This window comes from Castor canadensis, chromosome 16, assembly GCF_047511655.1.
Source record: "Castor canadensis chromosome 16, mCasCan1.hap1v2, whole genome shotgun sequence".
NCBI lineage: Eukaryota > Metazoa > Chordata > Mammalia > Rodentia > Castoridae > Castor > Castor canadensis.
The window spans coordinates 18,200,910-18,212,873 of record NC_133401.1 but is presented as its reverse complement, the minus strand read 5'-3'; the positions used below and the strand labels follow the sequence as shown (position 1 = coordinate 18,212,873).

Below are 11,964 nucleotides of genomic sequence, written 5' to 3'. Positions count from 1 at the left end.
ATACAGGTTTTGGTGTCTGGGGGCACTAGGATTTGAACTCAGGGCCTCACACTTGCTCAGCAGGCGCTCTACCACTTGAGCCACCGCACTAGCATCACATATGGGGTGGGGCATTCATTCCACCATTTATTTACTCATTACCAAATTGGCTTTTTGTTGTATATCTGAATCAGGTCTTGCTACCTAGCCCAGGCTGCTCTTAAACTCCTGATCCTCCTGCAGAGCCTCCAAGTGCCGAGATTACAGCTGTACTTCACCACACCCAGCAAACTTTCTCATATCACAAAGGTGGCTCCAGGTTAGCAGTGTCTCATTTTACAACCCGGGAGACCCCAAATTAATCCTTTGTAGGAAAAACTATGCCTTTACAGATCCTGAAGGAGGTGCAGGGTCTTGGAAGGGACCTGTGCAAACCAACAGCCCTGAGACTACCTCTGTCAGTCACATACCATAGTCCAATGTGACTTTTCCCCAACAATCTTTAGGACAAGTTTTCCAACATTGAAGTTGAGTGTTCCTGTGGAGACCCCCTGCCCCACCACCTGGGTTCCACCAGGATCACTGCTACTGGCTTTATTTTCATCTGCTGGGTCACCCCACCATGCCCCGAGGCTTCCTGTGTCAGGGGAAGCTGATGGCACAGGCACTGCAGCCTACAGACGTCAGTTAATGAGGGTCCTGGTCCTTCGTTGTTCCTTTGGTGTACAATGCATTCCCGTGCATGCTGTAGCACACCAATTTGCCACTGGACTCGCTTTTGCACACACGGAACACACACACTTCCTTGGGCAGAACTTCCCAAGGACATTTGAATGTCTAGGCAGCAGGACTTGCCCGTGAGGGCCTGTGATCATCCCACCTGACTGATGTCCTGGTGGCTTTTACTACTCTTTCCTCACCTTTCCCAGAACATTCTTTCAAACGCACTGAGTATCAGTGGCTAGGGGTTCCAGGCTTAAAGACTGTTGAAGAGGTCATGGCACAAGTGGTAGAGCACCTGCCCGGCAAGACCTGAGTTCAAACCCCAGTGCCGCCAAAGAGAACAGTAAGACACTTGGGAGACTTTGCCTTCATTTATTTTTCAGTGCTGGAACCCAGGGCCTTCTCCATGCTGGGCTAGTGCTCTACCACTAAGCCAAACCCCCTTGCTCTTTACCTGTCCCTACTGCCCCTGCCACCTGTCCCCACCCCATCCCACCCCACACACAGATACATGAAGAGCTGGGCTCTTATCTGTGGAAAGTTTCTTTTTTAAGATGGAAGGAGGAGGAGGAACAGCAGAAATAGTTTCTTGAAGCCATGACGTTCCACACTTTCTCCCTTCATGTTTTGCTCTATTTTTATAAACATCTTATCATGCAGAAACCTTTCCAAAGGCCACAAGAATAATAGAGAAAGCCTAAGAGAAATATAAAAACACTCAACACTTCCATTTGACAAAGATGTCACACACAAAGTAAAAAGCCGGCCAAGTGTGGTACTCAGGAGGGTGAGGCAGAAGGAGCATGAGTTCCAGGACAGCCTGGGTTACACAGGGAAGCCATGGCTCACACCTGTAGCCCTAGCTACTTAGGAGCCTGAGACCAGGAGGATCGAGGTTTGAGGCCAGTCTGGGAGAATAGTTCCTAAGACCCTACTGTAGCAGGGAGCATGACCACAAAAGAAAGGCTGTGTTCTGATAATGAGGCAGGGGGAAGGGATGGCAAAGCAGAGGATAAAACCTAAAGAATTGAAAAATGAAGGTCACATAGCACTGGGGAAATGAAATAGCCAATGAAGTCACATGCAGCCATATATGGATGGGTTGAGCTTTGCTTTTTGATTCTATAACCTGCTTGCAAGGGTGTGTAAGGTGAGACCCCTTTGTTCTCAGGGCTCAGCCTTTGGCCACCAGTCCGCTGGGTCTGTGTCGGCACAATAATGCGTTGCTTCCTGCTAATCTGCCTCAGAGACTCGTATCTCAGCTAGCAAACTCCCGCAACACTATCTTCAAGATAACCAGAGCAAAATGGACTGGAATTGTGGCTCAAGAGGCACAGCACCTGCTTTGCAAGCTCTAAGCCCCTGAATTCAAACCCGTTTCTCAAAAAAAAAACCCAAAAAACAGGTCATACAGCAACAGAGCTCCAAGAAACAGGTGGGCCTCTGTACCCTGCTTGGGAGTAAAACTGGCACAGCATACACAGAGGGTAACTTAACGGAATCCATCCATGAACTTGACACATACGCTTGCCCATTACTGTAGAGCCAGTCACACAGGTACAGGTAGACACAGTGGAAAGGCAGGCACCACCTGGGCAGACAGAGGGCCCTGCAACCACAGCCACTCCATCCCACCTAAGCAGAAGACCAGGACTACCCCAGCTTCCTGGGCAGAACAGCAAAATAGTGGAGGCCAAGGGTGAGAACTGCACGCCTTGAGAGTGGCTTAGAATGAGAATGTCACCCTGTGGGTCTTGTATATATGAATTTGCCATCTTGCAGGACAGTGGTTCAAAAAATTTTTCTAAAACTAGGCTGGAGAGCCTTACTGCATGAACCCACCTGCTAAGAGCAAGAGCTCTGCATCCACCCACCCCACCAACTACCAACTACCAACAGGATGAGACGTGGAGACAAAATCTGCCCCTCAAGTCACTCAAAGCAGGGAGTGGTGAATGTGTTCCAGGTTGAAAGCCCAGATGAGGACCCCCTGTGGAGGTCTGTGTGTGTGAGGGGGGGGTGTAGAAACTCATTTAAGAGCTGCCTATGAAAGGAAAAAGCCACACTGAGCCCAGGCACTGGTCAGAGGCACTTTACTGAGGGCGGGGCTCCAGCATCCACTGGTGGCGAGAGGCAAGGCTCCAACATCCAGGTGCTACAACCTAGGGACAGAGTGGGGACAGAGGGAGGACAGAGGGAGGGCTGAGGAGGATAAAGAGGCAAGCTCCCATGTCCTGGCCCACTTGAGCCCTCTCTTGGTTTGGAGGCCTTAGTTTTCCTTTGGGGACCCCAGGTTCAGGGCTTCTGCTGGGTGACCTTCTCTGGGCTGGGCACAGGGGCTGGTTTGGGAAGAGCCCTAGGACTCGATTACTATGGAAGAGCTCCTTTGGGGTTAGTTTTTGTCACTACCAGGAGACTGGTGGCGGTGACACTCACTGGATCTCTCGGAAGGCCCGTTTCTCCACGAGCTTCACTTTGTACTTGCGTTTGAACCTGGAGAAGGCAGGAAAAGAGTGATGAGTAACTGGCAACCTCGCAGACCCAGGGGCTCTGCCCCGCTCTCAGCAGCCCAGGCTCACTTGGCTCGCTCTCGGGGCTCAATCATGTTTCTCTTCTGGAAGCTCTTGAACCGGTCACGGAGGATGTTACCTTCGGGCTGTGGGACACACAGAAGCTCACCAGGGCCTGGCAGAAGCCAAGGGCCCTGTGCCACCGAAGGGCTCAGACAGGGCTCAGCAACCATCTCCACAGAGCTGCCTTCCGAATGCCAAGTGCTTGGCCTGCCCAAGCTTGTGGGGCTCAGGCCCAGCCAGAGGAAGAAGGTGCACGGTGCACGCCACTGCCCAGGAACAGCTGCTGGAGCCTACAGGCCAAGCCTCACAGGAAAGGGACAGAAAACCCCAGCAGAACTGATAGATGAGGTAGGGCTGGGAGACTGGGGTCAGACTGGGAAAACAGGTTGTCAGAGGGACCCTCACATCACCCTGTGCCCTCCCCACCATGGACCCCGTGCCCTCAGCCCCCAGGCAAGAGCCCAACCGGCCCAACCCGAGGGCAGCCATGGTGTCGCCCATAGCCCCTAGGCACGGGGAGCAAGGATGGGTATCATCACCGGGCACGAGGTCCCCACACCATACCCCCCAATGGGCAAGTACCTTCAGGGTCCTTAGCGAGTCAGACAGCTCCGAGCTGAGCTGCACGTCGATGTCAGGGTCCTGATACCTGGGGAACACAGGATTGGGGTGCCAAGTAGTCAAAGTCTAGCAGGCCCAGAACATAAGTGCAAAGCTCCCTCCTGGGGAGGGGCGGGCCTCAAAGAGGTCAGGGCTTCAGGGCACAGACAGTCAGTCTCCCAAGGGCTCTGGGGCAAAGTAAGGTGACAGATGTGGGACTGGTCCCTTTCCCATCCTCCCAGAGCCCCGGCTCAGGCCTCACTTGAGCCGCCCCAGCCTGCGAGGCTTGTCAGCCTCTGCCAGCCGCTGGATCCTGCGCTGCTCCCTCCTCCGAGCCAGCTCTGCCAGTCGCTGGGCCACTTGGGCCTTGATCCCTCGCAGCCTGAACAGCTCCTGGTGCTGTAGCCGGGCAGCCCGCAGTGCGGCCTGCTGCACTCGCTGGGGACAGGAGGGACCAGGGCTCAGCTCAAATGCCACCCAGTCCATGGGGCCTCTCCCTACTCAGGGGCCCTGGGGTCCCCAAGCCCACCCGCTCCCAGGGGCCCTTCCTGACAGCTAATGCAGGTCACATCACAACTGCTCTCGTTACCCATGTCTGCCTGCAGCCCCCAAATCCCCCATTCCATCCCTCCAACGTTGGCCAGAGAAGTAGGTGTCTTGCCTGACTCCTGCTGCATGCCCAGCACAGTGTGTGGTAGGGCACAGCGCAGCACTACTAGCAAGCCAGTGGCTGACAGGGAGAAAAGGAGCGGGGAATCCAAGGAGGCAGCAGAGCCCAGGAGCTTGCTCACCTGCTTGCGGGCAGCCTTCTCCCGCCGCCGCTGCTGCTCTGTCTTCTTCTCCACACTGGCCAGCCAGGTGGACGCTGGTGAGCCCTCGGTGGTTCCATCTCCAGCCTCAGCTGCGTGGGCCTTGGGCCTCTCGTCCTCCCCGTCAGACTCCTGCAGCAGCCCTTCACATAGCTCCTGGAACATGGTCTCCTGGGGAAGAAGAGCAGGTCAGCAGGCTGGGGAAGGACAGAGGCAGCAGGTTAGGCAGGGCCCTGTGGACAAGGGAGGATCCCACCTGGGTGGCGGCCTGCTCCGCTGAGGGCAGGGCCAGCTGTCGCTCCAGCTTCTCCGCCTCCTTCTGTCGCTGCAGTTCCACCTCATGTGCTGCCAAGAGCAGGGCCTGGAGAGAGGGATGGGGGAGAGACGGGCAGAGGGACAGGGAGTGTGACGGGGTTGTGGGGGGACAGGACTTCCAGGGGCTTCTCCCTGGCCTCAGCTCAGTGGGCCGCCCTCCCCACTGCACTGGGCTTCTGATGAGGGCGTATGCCCTCTGCCCATCAGTGATGGGACCCGTGGGGGACAGACAGTTCAGAGAACCGACAAGGGCCTGGGCCTCAGGGAGGAGGGGCCTGGTGAAGCGGCTGACAATGCTCTAAGAGGGGCGGTGGCCATGGCTCCACCCATAGGCCATGCACCCACCTGGTGGTCTTCAAAGGTCGGATTGTAGGAGGCTCCAGCAGGTGTCACCTCCACAGCAGGTACCCGCGAAGGCTTGGTGAGAAGACGAGGTGGCCGCTGGGGGAAGACAAGGGAAGGCAAAGTGAGGTCTGTGCTGAGGGGCTGGGACTCTCACTTGCCAAGGTGCTGATGTGAAGAGAAGGTGACGGAGTCAAAGGGGGGTCACCCTCTGCCCTCAGCCTTCCACATGTGAGGACACAGCAAACTTCTTTGGAAGCAGAAGCCAGGCCCTCACCAGAGCCCCAACTGCGGTGCCCCCATCCCCAGCACCATGAGCAATACATTCCTGTTTTCCTGAATCACAGGCTCAGGTATTTTGTTACAGCAGCAGGAAAGGACTAAGACAGCCCGGAGCGCTGAGACCCGAGTTCTCACAACCTGGGATTTGGAGGACCTGTGGTTCAGGAGGTGGCAGAGGCTACAGCAAGGGCCACAGGCTGCTAGCTGCCTATGGGACCCAACGCCTCTGAAAGCAGACACCTGTCCCCAGGTGAGTCTGAAGCCTTTCCTGGTGGGAGACCACGCGATGACCAGCCCAAGGGGAGAGGGAAGCTTGACTCCACCCTCAGCAGTCTCAGAGCCCATGAGCCTCCCTGGCTGGCTGACAACCCGTCTAGTCTTGTTGCTTAATGTGGCCTGAGAACCCTGGGAGCTTCTGAGAAACTAAAACCCCAGGTCCACCCAGGACCCGCCCATCAAACCCACACCTTCACAAGACCCTGGCCACCTGAGTGCCTGCGCCACTTCCCGGCTGGCTTTGTCTGGCCCCTGCCCCTATAAAGGTCCTGTGGGTCACCAGCAGAAGACCGGGGTCCCATGTGGGGCCCTGATCTCTCCACACCTGACCCCATGATCCTGGCTGGTGCTTCTGTCGTTCCTGAGTTCCCCCTAGCCCTCTCTGGCTCAGGACCCCCATGTGCCTGGCTCCCTGCACACCTGTGTACCAAGCCCCACTCAGGGGGCAGCTGGATCTCTCTACTCTCCTGTAAAGGAGTCCTCAGGTGTTTCCCACCCTTGCCCCACAGAGCAAACCTGCACTCTGGCCTGCTCCCCAGCCTGACCACACTGTCTTCCCTCAAGGGTCCTGCATCCTGTCTGGTCCCACCTCGAGCCTTTGCATATGCTGTTCCCCTCATCTGAGCCCTTCCCTTCGTCTCTGCCTGACTTCCTCCTTCCTCCACATTCTTGACCCCAGCAGACCTAGATGCTATCCAATGAGCCCTGGCCTCCCTGCAGCCTGACCTGCTGTACTACAATCACTTTCCTTTCCACCCCAGTGGCCCCAACATGACAAAGTTCACCTGTGAAGGTGAAACCACTACTCTCCCCCAATAGCTCCCTGCTGCCCAGCAACTCCTCCCCTGAATGAAGCCAGTGCTGAGTCTACACCATCTAACCCTTGAGGTCCAGCAGCTTAAGATGGTGGCCACAAGTCAAACCCCAAAGCACTTATGCGTTGGCCTCAGTTTCCAGCCAATTGCACGTTACCTCTTGAAACTCCCCTCTCCTATGAACTGAGCCCTGCTGCCATCCACACTTACATAGGAAGGAATGGGAGGCCACCTGGCTCCAGCACTGGCATTTCCTGTAGCCAGGATGACAGGCTCCCAAATGGAGACTAGAGCTGACTGTGGCAGGTCCCAACACATGCCCTCCCCCCCACCCTCACACACCCTGTCACCTGCCCACTCAATCTCACCCTCATGCCTTTCTTCTTGGTCTGCTCCAGGAAAAATGCATCCTGACCAGCCAATGGCCTGTCCAGAGGGTCTGCAGAGAGAGTGAGGGCAACTGCAGGGGGCTCTAGCATGGAAAAAGGCCAGGAACTCCCTTCCAGTCCTTCCTCATTCCAAAAAAATGGCTCTGAAGCTCAGCCCAAGGGCCTTGAATACCAAACCAAACCACGTCTAGATAGGATTCAGAAAGCAGAAGAGTGCCACAGGTGAGGCAGGAGCCCCCATAACTGGGAAAGGGGGAGCCCACACAGGAAAGGCGCCACTCCCAACTGGAAGATCATCAAAGCAACACCTGCGGGGCACCCTGTCACTGTGCTCTTGGGCAGTGCGCAACATAGCAGTCCTGCCCTGTCTGCAGGTGACAATAGGATCGCTTACTGTCAGGGGTCCAGAGGTCATAGAAGGGCCGCTCAACAGTGTCCTGGGGGCGAGGCTTGGACTTGGCCACAGGCGGGTTGAGAAGACGGGCCTGGGCCTTGCGAACCTCCCGGGGCAGCTCGCCCTCCTTGGCCAGCTTCTCCCATAACTGCTCCTTCCGCCTCAGCTTCTTGGCATTGGGGACCTGGTGGGCGAGGATGCTGGGTAGAATGGGGAGGGAGGAAGAAGGGCAGCAGGTGAGGTCACAGCCTGAGTAGTGGTGGGGTCCTCTGCAGCCAGTTCTCCCCACCATTCAGCAGTCTGTCTCACAGCCCAGGCCTCTCCTCAGCCCAGACTCAACTAGACAGAACCAGCCTTGTCCAGAACATCCCTGGCACCCAATATCTATCTCCACACCATCTGAACTAACACCCCACAGTTCACCCGGGGGCAGCCAGCTGTCTAGACTGCCCCCTCCCACAGTGCTGTGACACCAGGCCCCTGACCTGCCCCCTACACCTGGCTCCCAGGCATACCTGCCTCTCCAAGATAGACCCCGCTGCACCCAGGCCCACACCCTCAGTTCCTCCAAGCCACTCTCCAAAGCCCCCATCAGCTCCCATGTGCCCCCCACCTTCTTGGGAGAATCACTTCTTGGGTCTTTTTTGTCAAAGGATTTAACCAATAATCACTGCCGTTACAAATGTTAGTCTCACTAACCCCCTTCCCATATGCTCGCTTCATGGACTCTGCTTAACGTGATGAGTTTCTATCAAAAACAAAGGGTTGTTATCCTCAGCTGGACAAAATTCTACAAGATGCTTTACTTTTGGAGCTGATAACCTAAAACAGTTATTGTTTCCCTGAACTTTGAAACATCTTTTGTCTTTAAAGCCCCTTCCCAATGATGTCCTCTTTCTAATTAGCCAAAACCTGCCCAATTCAGGGGAAGAGCAGCATTGCGTTAGAGATAAAACCCCAAGGGACTACCCACTGGACGAGCTTGCTCTTTGTCTCTGGTGCACCCTTCTGCCTAAGTAAATTTTGCCTTGCCTGTTGACTTCTGAGTTGTGTTATCTCTCTCTCATGACACCCCGATATCTTAAAGATATCTCTAACATCCCTTTAGGCAAGGGATGGGAAGGTAAAAAGGCGCGTGTGGAGCACACTCACTCTTTGGGAACAGGGACCTTGGATGTGTTCTCAAGAATGAGGTCAGCCCGCAGCGGTTTCTGGAGACACAGTGACTTCTTCTGCACTCGGGTCCTCTTCTTTCTCTGCTCTGGAGGGAGAGGAGGAGACATGGCCTCGGGCCTCCCCACCACCAAAAACCACCCCCCATCTCACCTCCACTGCCATCAGCCTGTGCTCGTCATCCCAGCACACAGCTCGAGGCCTCAAGGCCAATCTCATTCTCTCACCCAAGGGAGAAGCCCCAGGGGAAGGGCCCAAGGTGCCCAAGTCTTGTCCCTCCCCTGTGCTGGGCCAGCAGGACGCAGGCTAACAAGGTACAGGAACTGTTAAGGCTAGCTTCTTACTGCAAGTTAGAAGCGATCTTGTTCGTATGAAAGCTCATCTTTCTAATGAAAACAGCTGATTCCTTTTTTTTTTTTTTGTGGGGTTGGGGGGGGCAGGAGTAGGATTTGAACTTCATGCTTGCAAAGCAGGCACTTGACCACGTGACCCATACCTCCAGTCCATTTTACTCTGGTTATTCAGTTTTTGAAATGGGGTCTCAAAAACTCTTTGCCTGGGCTGGTCTCGAACTGCAATTCTCCTGATCTCAGCCTCCAAGTGGTTTAGGATTACAGGCATGAGCCACTGGCACCTGGCAAACTCTGATTCCTCACAGCAGGTTTTTCGAAGCTAACGGGAGACGCCCTAACCTATTCACGCATACTCCTACCTGGCTTTTCTGTGCACTGAAGTCACTGATGGAGTGGGGATAAGACAAGACAAAAACAGCAACAGTCTTCTAGCTTGCACTCTTCCCATCCAAGGATGTTATACTATACCTGATCCTTTTATGAAAGCGTTTGCCTTCTAAATCGTGTCAATTAACACGTCTTTCATCTTTCAAAATACTGCGGATACAACCCTGAATCAGGGTTCCACCTTTTCACCTCCTCTCCCCACCCCCAACTTTGCCAGGCTGGCTTCAAACTCCAGATCCTCCTGCCTCCACCTCCTGGTTAGCTGGGATTACAGATGTGCACCACCAAACCCTGCAACACAGATCTTCCTGTGGAGTTGCACATCTGTAATCCCAAGAGGATGCGAGGGGCTGGTTCCAACCAAGCACAGCCCTGTACCACCATAAGAGCCATCCGTACCTTTTTCCTTGGAGCCGGTGTCCACGAAGAAGAGTTTTTCATTGGGGGCTTCTGACACCAAGCAACTGGGAGATGAAGATGTAGACCATAAACCAATGACGTTGGGAGGACAACAGGGTCCAGCCTTCCTCTTTCTTCAAACACCCTCTTACCGCCATGGGAGCTGCCAAGCTAAGGCCTCGCCCCTTATTTTACATAAATTAGTACTCAAGTAGCACCAACACAAGGAAGATGCATGGAACGCACTTGAAACTCAAACTCTGCTGGAGGTCCTGTACACTTATTCGCAAAACATAGCGACTCCATCAAGTCGCCCACCCTGACACCCTCGTCAATCCCCTCGAATTCCCGCACTCCTCGCCGCCCAAGTTCCCCGGAGCCCGCACAGCTCCCGGAAGTCCCGCCCCACGCACCCAGTCGTGCGCTCCTGCAGCCTCACGTCTTCCAGGAACTGATCAACCTCCAGCCCCAGCGGCTCCTGCGCGAGCCGCCTCCAGCCCCGCTTCCTATTTCTTGGACCTCGCCGCCGCCGCCTCAGTCCTGGGTCCACAGAAGTGGGCCGTAGCCCCAAGAAGCCAGAATCGGCATCGCTTTTCGAGCGCTGCCTGGCACCACCACCTTCACTTCTCGCCGTCATCTTGTTAAAGGAAGCGCTCAACCGTCTACACTCCGAAAGCCCGTTCAAAATGTGCGCGCGCAGCTCGCCCACCCTCTCCCGTGACGTATTTCCTGTGGCGGCCATCTTGGTAAAGTTATGGTGGCACGAGAGATTGCCATCTTGGTAAAGGATAAATGGCTCCTCCTTCCAGCTTTTGCAAGGGGATCCGCAGATTCCTAATGGCAGAGAATGTGGGTTATAGGTTGTTGGTGCTCACTCTAAGCAAAACAGCTTTCCAGGCCGTCCGGGATCTTTGATCAAGCTGATTAATTTTAAATTTCGTTTTCTTTTTTTTTTTTAATTTTTTTTTTGCTGTTCCTGGGGTTTGCACTCTGCACCTGTGCTCTACCATTGAAGCCACGCCCCTAGCCCTTAAATTTCGTTTTCTTAAAATCGAAAAATCTTAACAGTCAGTAGGTTCGGAACAAGATGCACTCCAATCTCAACGTTTGGCCTAGGATTCTAGTTTCAATCCTAGACTGTTTTAAATCAAGTAACTTTAGGAATTTCGAGGTTGGGAGCATACACTATTAAGATCCCTCGAGGTGCAGATTCAGGATCATTTATCCCCTTCCTCCCTTTTTGTTGGCGGTACAGGGGTTTGAACTCCACTGTACCACTTGAGCCACGCCCAAAGTCCTTTCCCTTTTAGTTTGTTTTTCAGTGTGATGTCCGCTTTTGCCTGGGCTGCCCTTGAACCCAGATCCTCCTATTTCTGTCTCCAGAGTATCTGGAATTACAGTCGTGGGTTGACCATGCCTTCCCCCAGAGTCATTCATCTTCTAGTTACTTCGTGTGCCTCAGTTTCCTCATCTGTAAAATGGGAATAATGGTAGATTATTCTAAAGCACTTTGAACTGCGCCTGGCATCTGAGGACCTCGCCCCTCAGAGACTTCATTTTAGAATCAACTAATCTTTGCTATTTACAAATAAGGAAGGAAAACTCAAGAGTACCCGGGCCTTGGCAATCATCCAAAGAGATCCACTGGCCTCATAAAAGCTATTCTTGACTCGTAACGGAAAAAGGCACCGAGAGGGAAGGCGCCCCGCGGGAGTCCCATAGTGGAGCCCAGCTGGAACCCTGCACGGAGTGACAGGTCCTGGATTGCAGCCCCGCGCCCTTTGGATGGGGGTTTCCACCAGCAGCCTGCGTGGCTCCGACACGCCGCCAGAGGGCGCCGAGGAGCCGGGCGCACGTGGGCGGGAGGCGCAGGGCAGCGCGTCCCGGTGCGCGGCGGGTGCGTGTCGCCCGGGTACAGCGATCCTTGCGCGTAGCCACCCCCGCCCCCGCGGGGAGCTGAGCACTGGGATGCGCGAGCGGGCGGGGCCCGGACCCGGCCAGGCTGGGTTCCCAGGCCCCGCGCGGGAGGCGGGCGGGAGCGGGGGGGTTTGGCCCCGAGTAACTTTTCTTCGGAAAATATGCCGCTCTGGCCCCCAGCCCGGGCCTGAGTCACCGGCTCCGCCGCGTTGAGTCATGAGCTGTGTGCCCAACCCTG

General features: G+C 55.0%; 1 protein-coding gene and 1 non-coding gene across 3 annotated transcripts; both read right to left on the bottom strand.

Moving 5' to 3' along the window:
- Positions 1-2,778: 2,778 nt before the first annotated feature.
- On the bottom strand, positions 2,779-10,566 carry Nop53 (NOP53 ribosome biogenesis factor). 2 transcript variants are annotated; one of them, XM_020179622.2, is made up of 13 exons: positions 10,223-10,566; positions 9,810-9,874; positions 8,650-8,758; positions 7,498-7,697; positions 7,083-7,153; positions 5,345-5,440; positions 4,941-5,045; positions 4,667-4,855; positions 4,138-4,313; positions 3,858-3,924; positions 3,282-3,358; positions 3,139-3,195; positions 2,779-2,864 (listed from the first exon to the last, which is right to left on the bottom strand). In XM_020179622.2, the coding sequence occupies exons 1-13, from the start codon at positions 10,549-10,551 to the stop codon at positions 2,858-2,860; spliced, it is 1,548 nt and encodes a 515-aa protein (XP_020035211.2). In that variant the 5' UTR covers positions 10,552-10,566; the 3' UTR covers positions 2,779-2,857. The 2 variants fall into 2 exon arrangements, with proteins under 2 accessions (XP_020035211.2, XP_020035212.2); XM_020179623.2 differs by lacking the exon at positions 2,779-2,864 and having other exon boundaries at positions 3,135-3,195.
- Positions 3,713-3,820, bottom strand: LOC141418386 (small nucleolar RNA SNORD23). The gene has a single exon (XR_012443032.1). It is a non-coding gene; the product is annotated as a small nucleolar RNA SNORD23 (small nucleolar RNA).
- Positions 10,567-11,964: the final 1,398 nt, after the last annotated feature.

What these genes read in the sequence shown, in the direction of transcription:
- Nop53 (XM_020179622.2), bottom strand. Translation starts at nt 10,551, where the DNA reads ATGGCCGCCACAGGAAATACGTCACGGGAGAGGGTGGGCGAGCTGCGC. An exon ending in AAGGTCCCTGTTCCCAAAGA is followed by an intron (nt 7,698 to 8,649) that starts GTGAGTGTGCTC and finishes CATTCTACCCAG; the next exon opens with CATCCTCGCCCACCAGGTCC. An exon ending in CGACCTTTGAAGACCACCAG is followed by an intron (nt 5,046 to 5,344) that starts GTGGGTGCATGG and finishes CCCTCTCTCCAG; the next exon opens with GCCCTGCTCTTGGCAGCACA.